The sequence below is a fragment of the Pholcus phalangioides genome, unplaced genomic scaffold (genome assembly GCF_987345545.1).
Source record: "Pholcus phalangioides strain wild (caught in Gottingen) unplaced genomic scaffold, Ppha-v1.0 ptg000015l_1, whole genome shotgun sequence".
NCBI classification, from domain to species: Eukaryota; Metazoa; Arthropoda; class Arachnida; order Araneae; family Pholcidae; genus Pholcus; species Pholcus phalangioides.
In genome coordinates this window covers 86,491,938-86,511,324 of record NW_028301608.1, presented here as the reverse complement: position 1 = coordinate 86,511,324, position 19,387 = coordinate 86,491,938, and the positions used below count along the sequence as shown (strand labels likewise).

The 19,387-nt window shown below is 33.5% G+C and overlaps 1 protein-coding gene across 1 annotated transcript in view; it reads right to left on the bottom strand.

Annotated features, from left to right (window-relative positions):
* Dhc36C (Dynein heavy chain at 36C) overlaps positions 1-19,387 on the bottom strand; it is a 102,710-nt gene that overhangs the window by 12,648 nt on the left and 70,675 nt on the right. Inside the window, exons 49-62 of the mRNA XM_089242306.1 lie at positions 14,022-14,164; positions 12,799-12,965; positions 11,774-11,973; positions 10,431-10,594; positions 9,108-9,261; positions 8,022-8,347; positions 7,458-7,587; positions 6,505-6,783; positions 5,819-6,064; positions 5,406-5,675; positions 4,101-4,253; positions 725-934; positions 316-477; positions 10-195 (exon numbers count right to left, since the gene is read on the bottom strand). Coding sequence (XP_089098432.1) covers positions 10-195; positions 316-477; positions 725-934; positions 4,101-4,253; positions 5,406-5,675; positions 5,819-6,064; positions 6,505-6,783; positions 7,458-7,587; positions 8,022-8,347; positions 9,108-9,261; positions 10,431-10,594; positions 11,774-11,973; positions 12,799-12,965; positions 14,022-14,164 — 2,790 coding nt within the window. The remainder of the gene's footprint in view (positions 1-9; positions 196-315; positions 478-724; positions 935-4,100; positions 4,254-5,405; positions 5,676-5,818; positions 6,065-6,504; positions 6,784-7,457; positions 7,588-8,021; positions 8,348-9,107; positions 9,262-10,430; positions 10,595-11,773; positions 11,974-12,798; positions 12,966-14,021; positions 14,165-19,387) is intronic.

Genomic DNA, 19,387 nt, shown 5'->3' with positions numbered 1-19,387 from the left:
TGCACTCACTGGTCCTTCTACGGGGGCAAAATAAAGACCCTCAGTGTCAAAGATGTAATTATCATCCTCGACTACCTCTTTACAGTAAAATTTGCTTAACAGAGTATTGAGAGTCCTTCTATCCCAATCATCTGTCACACGTCCTCCGTAGTTGCATTCCCCCGTCAAATATCTTAAAGCATCGAATGGGATTTCCTTAAAAAAATAGTAACAGAGAGAAATGAAGTTTTGTAGAAATATTCCAAATAGATCATTTTGAAGTAATTTAAAATTGTTTAAGAAGTTAACATCTGAAGCATCAGCTCTTGGACATACTGGGTATTGATTCAAGAACATATTGAGTTGTTGAGCACTAATCCTCAAATCAGTCTCGTTGAATTCATATGGTATATTCCATCCCAGCGGCCCAAAATTTCGTCTTTCTTGCACCAAAGCATGAAAAAATGCGAGAGAAAAGAGGAGTTTCTTAAATGCTTCCTAAAAATGAATGACAAAATTTTTTTCATAAAAATGTACTTCACATAATTATACACTGCACCAAAAAAAACATATGCCATTAGTGGCAAAATTGAAATGTTACAAAATAAAAAAAAAATACATTTGTTTTGCATTTCAATGCACAGAGCTCATAAATCTTAAAATTCACAACATAAACTTGAAATAAAAACATTGCAAGCACAAAAGAAAATAAAAATGATTAAACAATTGAGGTACATGGACTCACAGGTTGCTGGCAGCCCTCGAAGAATTCCATCTCAACAATTGGGTCACTCAGATATGATCGAATGACATTTGCTTTCAGTCCTTTTGGTGGTTCATTGGTCATCTTGACGCCATTTTGTAGAACAGTTACGGGGAAATGTTCAGCTGGATATGAAGTAAGCCACAAGCGAAAATCTTGGTGGGTAGTTTCAGGCCAAAATTCTTCGCACACCTGCAAGACATATACGGCTTTATTGTTGGAACAAAATCTATATATTTTGAAGAATTACATTGATTACATAAAACACAAAAATGATTAATCTCTATTGCCTGAATTCAGACCCAAAAAAAATATTATATTGTGAATCAAAGAATTTGATGTCTATAAAATAACAGTTACCACAGTGAATGAGAGAATTTCAGAAGATTTATCAACAAATGAATTGCATTAAATTCAAATCTATTAACTTAAACTGTAGGTCTCACTTTTTCACTCAAGACACCACTTTCCTTGATGAATGCTTCTATGTGTCTCCCCACGAAGCAGTTTACATGGCTCCCACTCAAAAAATTAGAAAAAGTAGGAAAAAGTAGGATGGGGGAGGGTATCCCCCTTAGACAACATAATCATAGCATAAGAAAAAAATCCTAAAAACATTTTTTTAATTTAAAAAAATAAGGATTTTTTTCATTAATTTTTTCAATAACACTGTTACAGTATCCTATAAAATTGACAAGCCAAAGCAAAATGACAAAAATAACTATACAGGTTACAAAAACAATTTTTGGCCAAAACAGTCCACTAGCAACCACAGATAATTCTTTTGTGTTCTCCTCACAATATAAATCACATTTTTTTTAGAGTCTTCCACAGTCCAATCAGTCAAGTCTCTTTGATATGGTAACATAGTTTACACACAGCAAATAGTTACACACAGCAAATTATGAAGGCATGTGAGATTTTTAAGAATGACGTTCCTTCCAGACCATTTCCAAAAGGACAGAGCAAAATGTGTAAATTACTTAAGTTCTGATGTAAATAAGTCAAGGTGAACCGGATGGTTTTACTGCATTGCCATCCCTTTTTTTAAAGGGATTCGTTTACATTTTACTGTTCAATACCAGTGTAATCGTTTTTGAAAAATGAAGCAATTTCATTTCTAGCTCTTTGCTGAGTATTGTATACATAGTTTATGCCTCTGTATGCCCTAAAAGTACAGAAGACAATGGAATTCTATTGAGTAGTATCAGAATCACCAAACCTAGAATAGGCTTATGTATCCAACTACTTTGTAATGCAAACTGTTGCTTCACCTATACACAAAATGTGCACCATAATTTTGAATGATGACTGCTAGTTTCTGTCTAAAACTATGAAAAGTAAATACAAAATTATTTTTTCAATCCAGAGAGAAGTTTTTAATGACTACTCTACTTGTTGAACCCTCAAGCTAAGCAAATGAAAAACTTAAACCAAATAGTCCATATATGCCCCAAATAACCTTGAAAACGATGCAATTTCTGCTTTGGCAGAATCATTAATTGCAATCTACAACATTTGTACTTTTTGGCAATATATCGATGATTCCCTGCTCAATTAAAACCAATTACATGAATATTGTAGATAGGATTTGGTAAAAAAAGTAGGGCAAAAAACTAGAAAGTAGGACATTTTACCAAAAAGTAGGAAAAGTAGGACAAGTGGGAGCCCTGAGTATAACAAAGAATAGCCTGCAAGAACCTGTCAGGATTACTGCTCTGGCATCTCTGACAAAGATTTGCCACTCACCAGGGCACAGCAACACACAGTTTGAGAACCCTTGACTTAAACCATTTTATAACATACAGATAGTTTAAACATAATGCATAGAGACCAACTTGATATTTCAGTTTACAGAAAGAGGCATAAGCCATAAATGTAATGAATTGCATAAGTAAAAACCATTATTCAATTTACGTTATTTTCTTGTGTATAATCCATGTATTAATTTATTTAAAAAAACATCTGAATTTCTTAGTGTGGATTCAAATAATTTGTTAAATATATGTATATATTTTAAATATTTATAGACATCAGGAAAGAAATCATATATTGTTTTCTACAGAAATGTGACAAACCACTTTTTCCCAGTTATTGGTAAATATTCATATGTGGATTACACGACACCGTGGACTACACATAGAAAATTATGGTATTTTTCTTATGCTAGTTTGTGTTATTCTTATTAAAATATACAATATATTTCATGATCACCATGCAACATGATTTTTGTCCTTGGTTAATAGACCACATTTTCCAATGGCTTACAACTAAAAAAAGGCTGAATAGAGAAATTTGACGCTTCAAACAGTGCTCTTGTGTGGTGGTGAAATAAATATTTGTGAATATGTCATTTACCATTGGCTCATTGGGTGAATAGAATATTGAAAAATGGTGGAAAAAGAACTTTTTGCAGCAATAATAATTTAACTGTAAATAACTTTTAGAATATGTCATGTATCTGGACATTTCACAGAAAATAAAATTTTAAAATTAAAAAATGATGGGAATTCTTCCATCTTTTATTCCCACATATACACACTTCTTCCTCACGTTTTAGCTTCCAAAAGTAATCTCCATGATATTTTGGATGTGCACTCCCTCACATAGATGCTCTATGTTGAGAATTCCTTAGTGAAGGTGCTCTTTTGGGTAAGCACCCATGCTTGCTTTGGATTTTTTGTTATTTGTTCAAATAATGTTGAATTCTGTGATTGCAGTGAAGAATGTGGAATACAAAAACTTCCCAAAAAAGTCAAAAACAGATAACAAGGCTTGGGATATCTGTCAGCATGCTTAATGGCTTGCTAAGTAATCCCTAGACTGAAAACCATCTTAAGCTTGTGAAAAAACATAAAAATCTATACAAAAATGAAATTTCCAAATGACACATCACATCTTCTATGCGTATTATATGCATAGGTGCTTGCCCAAAAGAGCAACTTCAAAAAATTCTTGACTTCGAGCAGCTATATAAAGAACACATCAAAAATAAATTACTTTTTCTAATCCGATACTTCTAGAAAAAAAACAATTACTTTTGGGAGATAAACAAGGGAAGATGAAGTGTACGTGGGAATAAATATGAAAAAATCCCATTTTTTAAATTTAAAAATTTATTTCAACTCAATTTTTTTTCTGTTTAATGTCCAGTTACATGAATTATATTCTAAAAGTTATCTACAGATTTTAAAACAATTATCAGTGAAAAAAGTTTTTTGTCAGTTTCAGTATTCCAATGAGCCAATGATAAATGACAGATTCACAGATATCAATCTTCTTACCACAAAAACAAAGTGTGAGAGTGGGGGGGGGGGGGAAAGAATGTTACTGGTTGATGTAAAAAAATTGAACTAACTTTCTCTAGGATTGGCATCCATGATTTTGCTAGATGACAGTTCTGCAAAACAACCCAAGTCCCATTTTTTTTGCCATCTTCGATCAATCTCATTGCAATCGGTCCTTGTCCTTGGCCCAAAGACAAAGAATTCAATCTTTCACCTCCAAATCCCTTAGAGAAAAAAAAGTTATTCATATTCCTTAAAGGAAGAATACATATATCAATCAAGTAACAGTCTACATGGGGAGATGAAAACAATATCTTGATATAACAATAAAAGTTGCATATACCATATTCTACAGCATACCTGATAACTCAAATCACAAATTTTGGGAAATTCTTAAATATCTTTATTATAAAATCTATTCCCCGAGTTTGACAGGATGCCGGCTAGCACAGGGGAATATGGTAGTAAGTTTCGTCAAATGATATCGAGATACAGAATTAATAAACAATTTTTGATGACAACGACAACATAAAGTCACTTTACAACGATATACTTCTGCTTGTGAATTTTTCAGCCAACAAAGATTTTTGTGCCTTGCTTACAAATATGAATTCAGCTAACAAACATTTTCTTTGACATGGATGCACACGCTGGCATAAAACAGTCACATGGTGAGCTGAATTTCAGCACATTCATCATCAGAGAAAATTACTGTTAATACTTGAGCCCTATTAACTCATACCCACCTTGGAATATTTTTCCAGATATACTCTATTTCTGAATCATTTCAGAAATGAAAGATTCGACTGACAGAAAATTCATTGAGAAAAAAAGGTCCCTATTTTTTTAGAGTACATGTTCTTTCGGTGCAAGACTCTTAGCATCAAGCTGAACAGCCTGGACGTTCTAGAAGCACAAAGCTAATCCAATCACCAACAAATGGGGGACACCTACGAACTCATCTGGGTCGTGTTAAGACTAAAGCTGTTGTTGATAGTGTAAAATAAAAAAATCTCTTTAGTATCTAATCTTTCTGCAAATTCTCCAATATCCAATTTTGAAGATGTTCATTTTAGCCTTTGGTCAGTTTTTTTTCTTTTTTTATCACACTCCTTAGTGTTTTAAAAAACTTGTCTTTGAACTGGCAGTCCAGTGATTAGGGAGCTAGCTTCTGACTGTGCAGGTCTGGGTTCGAATCCGGGTCAGGCATGGATGTCTACTAACACTAACAAATTCCCTGGACAGATCGTACCGATCTCTTGGGAATACGTGCTGATCATGTTATTTCAAAAAAACATGATTTTAGAACACATTATCTTCATTGGCTGTTTATCACTGTATGCTGTCATGATGGAAGAATTAAAGTAAAGAATTACATTATCCGTAGCAAACTTGAGCAAAGCTGCAGTAGGATCAGCACCAGGAGACAGGATGAATATCAAGGGAGCTGAAGAACTGCTATCAGCAAATGCTTTGCCCAAATCGAACGGAGGTGGCTCAACAAATCTCTTGCCAAGGTTATGCATCACAAACAATTGGACAGCAGACACCATCTTATCAGGTCGGAGACATCTCATTATGAGAAGTTTTTGAAATTCACTTAGTTTTGTACTCCATTCTCCGGGCATGTCTTCTTCATAGGGTGTCTGAAACAAAATTACATTATTTACGCTATGCTTTGATGAGGAAAAAGGGTTATAAGAAACTTTTTCAAAGCCGCCCCCCCCACCCACCCAGAAGATTCACAAGAAGCATTTAAGATATAGATAAATTTGTACTAGTTAATTACCAGGTGATCAAATATCATTTTGAAATCACTCTCATGGGAAACAATAAACTCTCTCAGGCCTGAGAAACTTGGAATGTCATTCAACCTGCAGAATTCATCCCAAGACTTGGGAGGCAGCCACAAAAATGGATTCTTATGAGGATTTTCTAATCCAATACCTCCAGTGAGGAGAAATCTCCACTCATTTTCATGAACATCGCCCCTGGCTTTCATTATGTTAATGCACAGCAGGAATGAGAACAAGAGCTGCAATGATAAAATGATAAAATAATTAAGGATATGAATAAAAACTTCAGGAATAGATATTTGATGAAAATATAAAATGTTTGATTTTTTGATGGACATTGTTCATAAATGAGTAACTGAACTAGATTTAATGCATTTATGATTCTATGCATGTTGGTTGAGACACGAGTCATTATTTTGATGCGGCTGTTGCCATCTAGCAAACAAGTAAAAATAAATATTAATAACAATACAAATGAAACCATGTAACATATATCTGTTTTGATAATATGCACACAGAACTGTGGCACAGCAAAATGAGAAAACAAGATGAATAGTCACTTTCCATTTTCCCTGTATTTTGCAATGCATTCCAAAAACAGGAACTAGGACTCTTTATTTTTGTAATCACTGCATCAAAAATTAAACATTGTGTAACATCATAATGTTTAGATACTCACCTTGTCTTTTTCAAATAAGCTTCGACAGACATTCACATACAGTGAGTATGTAAAATATTCCTTCAAAATGTCTAAGCGTTTTTCTAAATCCTCATTGGGCTCTGAGTTGTCAATAGCATTTACATATAAATTGATGAACCAAGGGAGTGAATATTGATACATCGGATCAATGGTGGCCAAGTCAGCAATAGTAAAGAACAGTATTGATGAATGAACAGCTATAGGTTTATAACCCATTCTAGTCTGGTCGATTTGAGCTTCTGTTTCTTCTGCAATCAACTATAGACAGAAATTAAGAAATTTTAAAAATAATGCAATTTTCATTTAAAAAGAAAAACAAGCAAAATTGCTATGCCAACTTCAGTACATTTAAATTAAATTAGAAACAATATTTTAAGGCAAATATTTGCAGGGAAAATGACTAAGGACTAGACATTGCCATTTATGGGTGCAGTAAATGAAGATGAAAACTAGACCAATCAGCAGATCGAGGTGAAAACAAACAGGTTTGTTCAAGTCGCGCACCTTGTTGAGCGGCCTCTTTCTCTCCCTTGCCTCGCTTCTGGAGCTTGTGCAGTGTAGAACATAATAGAATTGTTATCATCTCTATTATACACTCCCATACCTTGGTTGTTGCACTATGTTTGCAGCCTTAAACTTCTACAATGGCATGTGTATTGCAATTTCTGTGCTGCATCAACAGATCATGGGCGGAGATATGGGGGAGGGCATCCCAGTGACAAAGGTGGAGTAAACTGATCTAATGTGTGTGTGTATATATGAATTGACATCATCGTGCCCCCTCCCCAGACTTTGAAGTCTCCACCTAAGCAACAGATGTTTCATCAAAAATTATTAGTTGGCATTTGCTCTCACTTTCCTCACTAATTTTTAACAATGAAAAAAATTAATACTTTTTCAACAAAATAGTTATTATACTTCCGTATGTATACCTGCTTTTCCTGGATCTCATTCGATAATTCTTTGCTAGATGAAATGACTTTGACAGCGGTTTCATCTTTCAGAATATTGGTTCCAGATGTCAGCAGTTCAAGAATTTTGTCTTCAATCATCTTAAGTTGTCTATTAAAAAATCATCACTAAATTAAATGATGTGACACTTTTAACACAGTGATATTTTAGTAGATATACCACTTGCATAGCTTGGATAAAAAGGTAATAAAGCCAAAAATTATGGTACTGGCAAACTGGATGAATAATATGCTGAAAATAAAGAGGTTAATGGTTGAGAGAGAAGGATGGAGAAACAGAACGGTAATCCAGATGTGTTTTGGACAATATTTTTACATTATTTATTTTATGCACAGAAAATATCACAAAGAGTGAATTAATTAATCGTTTAGTTATGAGAAAATTAGCAGTAGCAACCTGAATACAAATATTGATCTATTGACAAGATTCACAAAATTTTCAATACCATATCTTCAACTTTGAGTTTCAATCAAAATTCATAAATAATTCAGAGGTATCTAAGATAAAATCTGAATTAAAAGTACCGCTTGTTCTCAGCTCCTTGAAGAATCAATGTGTTCTTCTGCTCTTCTAGCTCAGGTTTTTCTCGAGCTACAACAATACCAAGAAGTTGGTCCTCCAGACCAGTGGGTGTAATCATAAAATTTATCAAAGTAACCTTGACTGAAGTTTCAGGAAGGTAATGAGGATTCCTATGTTTGGTGGTCATATAGAACCTGAAATCTGGTGAATATTCAATCGTTGAGTCTCCAAGTTTGATGCAGACCATACCTCCTTGACGGAATGTTTGTTTAAGTAACAAGGGTTCTAGTACTGGGTCTAGCTCTTCACCAATATTTTCTAACAAAGCCTAAAATGACAGATTTGATTCATTTACCCACAATTTATTCAATAAATAATCCAAATAAATTTTTGTATTGTACTAACACATATTTAGAATTGCAACAGTAATAATATATACATATATTTTTCATAGATAAATAGCAATTGATACCTATTAGTTTACAGTAAAACTCCTATATAATGATACTAAAGAACTGGAGGAAAGTATCATTATAAAGGATTAAAGGATTTATCATTATTGATGGAATGTATAATTAACAGCATGTACAGTGCATTGTGACCAGAGAATAATATTCTTATTAGACAATTATCACTGTAGAGGGTATTGTTATATAAGATTTTCATGTATTATCATTTCTGTTGTGGAAAAAAAAATCCTGCAGAGACACATAAATTAGTTAATAAAAAAAGCTAATAATCATAATGTTCTTTGTGCTGAGAAACAGAACAGACAGAGCACAACCAGACTTTGTTGCATATGTGATTTTAGCTCATTGCCCCCGAGGGTGTGGTTGTACTATAGAAAATTCTGAAACACAAGGAAAGGAGAAAAAAAATAATTGGGGTCCCTATCATAGGATCTAAATGATCCCAAATCATGTATCATATATGCACATTCAAATTGACATACATATACACTCAATTGCTTGCGAAATACAGCAATAACTTCAAGAAGCTTTCAGCGATTTCCTGACGTTTTTGCAAAGTTTTTAGATTTTATTTAATTTTTAGGAAAAACCATAAAATTTTATTTTCAAAAAACTCACCGGATTGCCAAATGTGATACAATTTTCCAGAGTTCTGACAAAGTCTGAGTCACTGAGCTTGAAAACTTGTAATTTGTTTGCTTTCTCCATGTTTTTTATCCATTTATTAGCTTGACCTTGTGGATCGATCAACAAAGGCCATCTACGAGCATTTCTAAAAAAAAATTGATTTCCATTTTTTCCTTAATGCCATTTCTTTTTCTTGCATTTCCTTTACAGTTACAATTGTAAAGCTAGTAATGGTGACAATAAAACATTTTCAAAATGTTTGAAGAGTTTGTGCATTGTAAAAACAGTATTAATAATGAAAGTTATAGAAGGTTTAGCCATATTTTGTGAATTTTTTTATAGGCCTACACATTCTTGTGTGTGTGCTATGTTGGTCAGTATTATCCCATGGTTACAATACATGAACAACACAGGAAAAAAAGTGTTGAGAAAAAAACAATTCTTTTGATGTTATGTGCATGAGAAAAATTTGAAACATTCAATGAATAGATGAAGTCATCAATAAAGAAATCTAGTGGATACAAGGAGTGGTCATAGTGAAGGACTTGCATTGCAAGGTGATAGGCTGAAGTTAGTTTTCTCTGGTTCAAAATTTTGAGATGCTAATACGAGCTAATCTCCCAGTTGAAAAGTCTCACCACAGAGAGCAACATGCCTAAAACAATAAAATCTTCAATCATTACACTTGAATCGTAGTTAGAAAAATTGATGGCACAATTAGACACCTAGCATTACACAGAAAAAACTTTACATTAGGTTCGCAACAAGGACATGCACATTCTAAAATGTACCAGTTTGTTACAAGTTCTGCAGAGGAATATGGACGAGGTGCATGCCTGGTTTAGTAGTAGTGGATACAAGGAAGGCAAAAGCTTTTTAACAAAATTATCAAAAAGAGGGGTTTGCCAGTCATCTTCAAGTGCCCGAGTGGCATGGTGGTAAGATGTTTGTCTACCACCATGAAGATTGCTGTCACGGTCCCGGGTTCGAACCCGAGGGAAGATATTTTCCCTAACGAATTTGAGGCGACCACTGAGAGACAGGGCCTTCATTTCCACCCCATCTCATTAATAGCAGTAAATTGCAATATAGCGATATGGCCAGAGTTGGTGTTTGGTGAAGTACGTCATGCCTTCAAAAGATCTTCAATACAGAGACTTGATAGTCATTGAATGATTTACAGTTAAGAATAGTGTTAGGGGAAGATCAAGGAAACACCAGTTTCTAAACCAGAAGAATGAGTCAACAAGTGGTTATGAAGATCTTGAAGTGGTAGACTTTTAAAAAGACTATGATATTTAGAAAAATACTTACTTTATCATTATTCCATTTTCAATAGAGAAAATGTCTGTGGGCAAGCCTGCAATGTTCCAATCCCTAATCAAAACAGGTTCTCCCAGAGTATGGACAAGGGAAAAAACTTTTGAGCACGGAATGCTTTTTTCTTGGCACATGGTCACCCATTCAGCACATTGATCCTAGTCAGCCACATACAGAGATTTAAGAAAAAATTACATTGTGATAAGTAACAAAAAATTAACTCCAATATAAATATATGGCTTAAATAGAGTGATTAGTGAATATAAATATATAGCAGCAGGTCAGCAACACTTTATCTGGAAGGATGGGAAATGAAAAAATTAAACAGACCAATCAGAATTTAAAAAAAAAAAGATTCAATCCTCGTTTAGCTTCCAATTCAAACTCTACATGTTTAAAGTTGAGGTTCATCAGTGGAATTTTTACTTTCCGTGGTTTGTGCTTTATTTTTGGGGACAAAATGTCCAAAACCAAAATTTCACTGTATATAAAATAATATAAAACGGAAGTTACAAAGTTACTGGAAAAAGTGTAAAAAAACATTTTATCTGTCTAATATCTATACCATGTTATATATACTGACTATAAGCACTTAATTTCCAAAATTCATAGAATACAAGTTTAGCGAGTGACCGGATTCGATGAGTATTTTCTCTGAAAATGAGCTCCTCGTTATAGGTGGGCAGACTGTATGTATCATTTCTCTCATTTTTGCTTTTACACTGATTGGCTTTTACCCTTGAATTAAACTACATAATTATATTTATTCGTAAAAAAATCTAAAATCAGGCATGATATGGCAAAAGCTCGTATGGCTGAAGTGTGTGTTTTATTTATTTTTTTAAATCAAGTATGCTTATCTAGTTGGTCAATCATGCCACAAATTTATTTCAGATTATGAAAAATTTTATTGAAAGGATGATATATTTTGTGATATTGAAAGTTTTTAGATATAGTCTGATGAAAAATTTGAAAAAATAAATATCACCATGAATGTACATGTTGCTGAAGGAAAAGAAGAAAAAAAAGTGCTTTCTCCACACACACAATAGAGTTTTTAGCACTGATTTTTATAAACTGTTGAATGAATCAGAGCACCCATAAAACCTAATAATATTGATGAAGAAAAAATAAAAATAAATTTTTACGTTATATATATATATATATATATATATATATATATATAAATCAATTGCAGTCATTAAATGTGTGCTTATAAAAGTAAATAACAAATTAAAAAAAAATCAACTTGAATCAAGTTAAAAAAAAAATCAACTTGAATCAAGTTACAAAAAGAAATCATGACCTTTAAACATGATTAAAGGTTTTATTCTCACCTGCCTAAATGCAGACGTGAAAGCACCCAGATATGCAACAACAGCTGATGAGATCAATACATCCCCAGTTGAATTGATGTACGCCACTCCAAGAGACTGCGCAGATTGACTCCAGCGATCTTTTTCACCTCCTAGCCCACCGATTAACTGCTGAGCACGATTAAGCTCTATGGTACATGTTTCAACTCTTTGTTCCAGCTCTAACATAAATATTAAAAACTAAAAATTAGTAAGACATGAACAATTATAAGGATATTTTGCTGCATTAAAAAAAAGAAGAAAAATGTAAGTTTTAAAAAATTTGTGGTCGACTTTCCACATAATGACTCTGCATTATAGGGACCGTTCCACTATAACCACTGGTACAATAAGTCCCAAATATTTTCTATTCATGCCCTCTTACTTTTATCCAATATTATACAATCAAAGCCCACAAAGATCATATAATCCATAACAACATCTGCACTCAGCTCTGTGTCTCACCTTTTATGCAAAGAAATTAACAAAATCCATCCCTAAGTGTTTTTGACTTTGATCTTTGGAGAATTCGGTTGCAATATGGAGAAGCACAAGGGTGTTATATAACCACTTGAACGACAGTAGGAACCTCGTCACCCCCATTTATAGAGGTCTGAAGTTTCTCTGAATTATAGATTGAGGAGAAAGACTATGAAAAGTTCTGACCATGCCATAAGAACATGTTATCTGATAGATATGCATTCATGATAAATCTTTTCTTCAGATCAGAGGAAAGCCCAATTCATAAAAAAAGATACATAATTTTAAAGGGTGTTTAGTGATTTCTACTACGCCACGGAAAAAGGGCATCCTTTCATTCTCACACAAATGTGAAAAATAATAGGTAGTTGAAAAAATTGTGCTTACAAAACCAAAAAATCCGTTTGAATCGCAGGACATGCTGCATGAATTAATAAAAGTTGTCTTCTTTTCTTTTTCTTTTTTTTGACCAACAGCCCTTACTTGCAAAACACTCCTAGTACATGGATAATGAGTACAATAATCACCTTCTAATTCTGTCTTAGCTTCATCAAGTTTTTTTTGTAGAGCAGCCACTCTATTCTGCACTGCCCTGAGATTTTCTTGTTTGATTTTCAGTTCACCCATTGCTTTTGCTTCTGCTTCTTCTGCTTCTTTCAGAGCAGCTTTTTTTGGTGCAACTACTTTGGCAACACTGGTGGCAGAGAAAACATGAATCAATTTTTTTACATGGCTCATAAAAAAATCATGTATTTTATATATACATCAATTAATGTGATAAACACATGACCTATTTATATACGTCATGTTAACCTGACTATAGGATGACTTTGCATAAAAAAAACCTCTCCTCCTCTTTGATGAGATCAAAACTTTACATATAGAAACATTACAAAAGAAGTGGAAAAGTCTCAACAGTTGTAGCTTTATAGCTATTATATAATTGCACTTTCTAAGGCTTATGCAAGTACCATTTAGAGGATATATATAATTCATCCAAATATAGGACACATGATAGTATCAGAATATCAGGGCATTTTTTTTTCTCTTTTACAAGGTGGCACATATAATACCAACCCATTTGAAATGATAACCTTGTCAGGTAACTGTGAATCTGTGATTAAATACAGTTAGTATATCTGGTATTATTCTCAAAATAGTAGGAACTAACTTTGTAAATGAAAATTTGTGTAACACTCCATATTCTTTTGGTTTTCTTAGTTTTGTCGTAGAAAAGCCAAAGATTTTCATAATATCTGCATATGGGCCATCCAAAGGTCAGGTCCACGGACAGTACTAATTGTTCAACTTGAGACTCTCTATAGATGTAGGTATACTTCTGAGATATAGATGGCAGCACTAAAAAATCATACACAACACTAAATACGCACTCAGACTGTTAGGTACATATACTTACACTTCCGGCACAACTCACTAGGTAGTAAATTGCCCATGGCGACAGACCTGAGTTGTGCTCGGCTTCAAAAAAAAAAAAAAAAGATGTAGGTATACTGTGTATGCTCAAATGTATTCTGAGTTCTGACAGGGTATTGCCCATTTAAATTGGTTCAATACAGTATGTGCATCCTTGAATAAGATTAAGATGAACCCCTCCTCCTCACCATACTTCATATTTTTCAAAACAGGGAAACAGAAATCTGGAGTTGGGGGGGGGGGGGTAGATAAGGCAAAGCATAATAAATAAAGTTTATCTGTGTGAACTATAAGGTATGTTAACAGTAATACTCACATATCATACTTTTCTATGGCACAAACCCATTTACAGAGGCCTTCAGCTGCAGTTGAAGCAGCTTTTATTTTGTTTGGATCAAAGTTTTCATTGGTTATGTAATTTTCCCGTATAACTTTCATAATCTTTGGAGGTATATTATCCTATAATAAACCAAAAAAAAAAGAATTATTACCCAATTCTTGTTTTTAAAAACCTATAAAATGCTCATCAAGAAGATATTATTAATAAAATTCAAACTTACACTTTGCACTGAGCCATTACCACAAGAAAAACAGAATTAGTAAACATGCTTCACTCATAACTTTTAAAAATTGAAAATCAATGCATTTTAAAAATTTTTATGCATGTGTAAAAAAGTTTGCTCTAAGTTGTAATTACAGTAAAACCTTGATAAGTTGTCACCTCAAGTTATTGAAAAATTATGATGGCTAAAGCGGAGTGCCGTCAGTTTTAATGTGCAATGTTGTGAAAATAATATAAATTTAAAGTAATATGACGTTTATTAAAGTATGAATCAAAATAACAATATTAATAAAATTTACAGGTTGCAAAAGAAAAAATAATAAACAATTTTTTACCTTTATTTCTTATTACTTAAATTATTGTAGTAAAATGTACTGTACACTTTGATTTATACTAGCAATTTTTAATTTAGACTAACAGAGTAACTGTTAGAATAGTAGCTTTTCTTCATAATAGAAACTCTATTGCACATTAATTTTACATATACATCAAATTTAATTTTAGTGGTTTAATTCTTCACCAGTAGTTCATGATACAACTACAAAGTAATCTCGAACACTTTTGACTTGGGTGAGGGGCCCTGGGCAGGGAAAAGTAAACAGAAGACCTCAACTTGAGAAAGAATGACAATGAAAGAATGACATTGATAAACAAAGATATTTTGTTTAAATTTCAAGCCCTAAATTAGCAGAGTTCATGCTTCCTATGACAATTTATTATCTGTGCCTGTTGCACTTTGACTTTAACTTGATTAATTTGATTCTTCGATTTACATAATTTTTGATTTACTTGCACTATATGTAATCTTTGACGTATCAATAAATTTTGGTTTTGCTGCTGGAGATGCCCTGATCCCCCCCCCCCCCAGGGGAGGGGATGAAGTGCTTACGTTGCTTCTTGCGACAGAGCCTGGGTGCCTTGCAGTTTCTCCAGTAGAGCCCAGGGGCGTGGTAGCCTGGTCGATAAGATACTCGCCTGAAGTATCAAAGGATGTTTAGAGAGGTGTCGCGAGTTTGACACCCGGTTCGTCCTTGTCAGAAAACTTTCCTGACACAGGGGTACAACAAAAAACGGCGACTTGACTGCAGCAAAAAATTGCTACCGCAGGGGGACTCCCTGGGGCATAAAAAACAAGCCTGCCATTCGGAATCGGCAATAAATTGTAGGTCCCGGTCTAATTAGCCCTCATGTGCAGAAAATGACAGTGGTGTGACAAAAATGATCAAGTAGAGACCATGCAGAAATGAGATCTAGCTTGAAGAGTCCCCAAAAACCTTAGTCGGCAAATGAACTTCCCCAGCGTAACTTTCTTTACTTAAACTGTTCCGTTTGGGTATATCAGATTTTATGGTGACTTTTAAGCACATGGCAATGTTGTTAATAAGCTCTTTTTTTAACGGGAGCCATAAAAATAGTCTGTTCCTCTTTCTCAAACTTTTCCATATTGATGAGTTAACCAAAATTAGCGACGAGTAAATGAGGGTTTAATAACATTGTTGTCTATGAGAGCTGGAAGGGGCTGAAGAAAAATGACGACTTAACCGGAGTGACGACTTAACGAGGTTTTACTGCACATGGACTTACCCATGTCCATGTCCATAGCAACAACATTAAAAATATAAACAAAAAACTAAATTTTATTCTACTTTAAAACTGGATGACTTTTAAAAATTAAATTTATGGCATAAATGCTAAAATGAATGAAATCTTTGTTATGTAAAATAAATTTTCAAGAAAACAAATCAAGTGCTTTCAAAAACAAAAAAAACATATTTTTTAATCAATAAAACTTGTTTAAAATTGGCAACATTGGCTGTTATAAGGTTATGGGAATTCAATTCAAGCTTTTTCCCTTTCAAAATCGAACATGTTTATTTCAGTGCAATTTTAGAATTACACAACGTTTTCTTAAAGACGTTGTTTTAGACAATTTATTTTTATTAAAAAAAATAAGGTGTATACATGCTAGATTAGTTTAAATACAGTATGTTTATCTATGAGTAAAAAATAAAGTAATTTCTGTTACTATAGTATACAGGGTAATTACTTAATTCCCTTTGCCTCATTTTACTGGTGAACCGTTGATCCTAGAGGCATACTTCCAGTTACAAAAATACCCAAATAACGTGTAGAGATCAGTTATATGTCATTCATGTTGCGAGGGGTTGTATAGTTATTAAAATAAAAAAAAATTAACTGACAATGTCTTCAAAACCTAATTAGAAAGTTGTTTCCCTGTCTTTTTTGAGGCTAAAAAAAATAGACGTTTCCAAGTGCAATATTCACAGAGATATTTGAATTTAAAAATCCCGAGGAAAGTTGGGAAAGAACAGCAAAAATCAGAGAAAGAAGTGTTGTTGGTCGGTTTATAAGGTTTTCAAATTCAAAAATATCTCTGTGAATATTGCACTTGAAAATGTGGATTTTTTTTTTTTTTTTTTTTTTGGCCTCAGGAAAGACAGGGCAACAACTTTCTAATTGGGTTTTTGAGGACAGGATGCCTGGATAAAAAGTTAATTTTTTTCATTTTAATAACTACACAACCCCTTGCAACATAAATGAAGTATATCTGAGTTCTACGTGCTATTTGGATACTTTTTGTAATTGGAAGTATGCCTATAGGATCAACGGTTTCTCCGTAAGTTGCGGCAGAGGGAATTAAGTAATCTTCCTGCACAAAAAGTATAGTATAGATAAATATTATAGCAAGGAAACATATATTTTTTAGACCTTTTAAAAATTGTAAAAAATAAGGTCGGCAACCTGCGGCTCGCGAACCACATGCGGCTCTTTGGATGTGAAGCTGCGGCTCTTTAGTTCCATACGCAAATATTATTTATTTTATCAAAAAAAAACCATTTAAAAATTGTTCTGAATTGATTAACGAGGATTAGGCACCGATGCTATCTCTCAGCCACTTTTACTCGCTTTTCACCGCACGCGTCGTCACTGTTGTCGTCAATCCATTGGAAGCTCTCGAATGACGCCGTCGTCGGATGTTTCTATGTAGGTTTTAATTCGCTTTCGACGCAAGACAATTTGGCGTCTTCACCAGTGCTTTGGCTGTGACGTATAGTTTGTTGCTTCAAGTAAAAGAGTTAGAAGCGAATTATCTTCTAAAAGTTATGTATGTACATATATATATATATATAATAATAAAAAAAACCGAAGTAAAGGTAGGTAACATAATAAGTATTATATGTTTAAAATACATATTATACATATTTTTTTCCAAATAAGATACCTAACTACTTTTTTGAAGTCAATAAGAATTGTCGAAAAAGAAACAAAGTACTACTGTTGGATATTACCGCGAAAGTATTTTTATTAAAATATATATTTAATAAATTACCTATTTTATTATTTATCTATTTTATCGCTTTTATTATTTAAAAATTAGCGTTAAAATAATAATTATAAGTGTAAGTACCTATAAATTGTTATTTAATAAACCTATTTTCGAACTCTGAGGATCAAAGTAGGTAGGTATTTGCAGTTTTAGATTGTTTATATGTTTGGCAATTTTCATTGATTTCGGCATAGCTGGGCATAACACCTTTACTCATAAACTAAGTATCTAATATTTGACAATAAAAAAAAACTAAAATGTGCAGACTGCATCGTGATAAACATGTTCTGACAAGTCCGTTCGTGCCAGTCTGCGATCACCGCACATGGGAGGCGACCACAGATGCGACGAAACTATGTACTTATAGTCAATCAGTACGTGAGAGAGTGAGACAAACAGTGTTGCGTGTCTAAATTATTTATTTTAATAATTAAATTATTAGAGAATTATTTATTTTATTTAGGTAAGTATTTTTAATTGGGAAATATCATTGTAAAATGTTTTTTGATAAATTATATTTCATTATGCCCAGCTTCTCGTATGTATTTACTTAGGTATACGTTGACATAGTAAATAATTGCAAAACTTGTCATCTGCTGTTTTGGATACCTAAATAATAATTTTAAAAATTCTTTATTACAGCTTCACCGCAAGCATGGCATCTACAAAAAAAAGAGAAGAACTGAAGAAGAGCATAGAGAATTCAATCAGGATTGGACGGAGTAGTTCGCTTTCATATGCAACTCAGATGGCCTTCAGACTTGTCTCATTTGCCACGAAAAACTCGCACACAATAAGAAATCAAATTTAGAGAGACACTTCACTAAAAAACATACTCAGTTTGCTAGTAAATATCCAGCCGGCGAAGAACGAGAAAAAGCTGTCGACGAGCTCCAAAAACAAAAACATCAATCAAATTCCATGTTAAGTAACTGGACGCAATCTACAAGTAATGTTAATCTGGCAAGGTTCGTGGTATCACTAGAAATTGCAAAAAAAGGCAAACCATTCACAGATGGTGAGTATGTCAAAGATTGCTTCATACGTGCATCTGAAGAACTGTTTCGTGATTTCAAAAACAAACCAGAAATCTTGAAAAAAATCAAAGATTTGCCACTATCCGCTAAAACAGTACAAGATAGAATAGCTAATATGTCTTCAAATGTAACATATTTGAGGTGGAAGATATTCAACTTTCTTCTGCCTTATCACTTGCTATAGATGAGTCTTGCGACATAAAAGACATGGCACAAGTTGCCCTTTTTGACAGGTATATGTCTACCCAAGGTCCAAAAGAAGAACTTCTAGGATTGCTACCGCTCTCGGGACAAACTAGAGGGGAAGATATAGCGAATGCAGTGCAAAAATGCCTTGAAGACAATAAGATCGATTTAAATAAAATCGTTTCAATAGCAACTGATGGAGCCAGAACTATAGCAGGAAAAAATAAAGAGGCAACAACGATTCTTCAGAGCAAAATAAACCACGAAATTCTTACGTTTCACTGCATAATACACCAAGAAGCGCTTTGTGCCCAAACATTTCCGGCCGAAATAGTTGAGGTCATGAATTTGGTAATCAAGATTGTTAACAGCATCTTGTCAAAAGCACTCTACCATCGTCAGTTTAAAGAATTCTTAAACGAAATGGAGACTCAGTATTCCGACCTCCTTCTTCACAATAAAGTGCGATGGCTTTCCAAAGGTAAGGTGTTGAAACGTTTTGCTTTGTGCTTGAATGAAATAAATACATTCCTAAATGAAAAAGACAT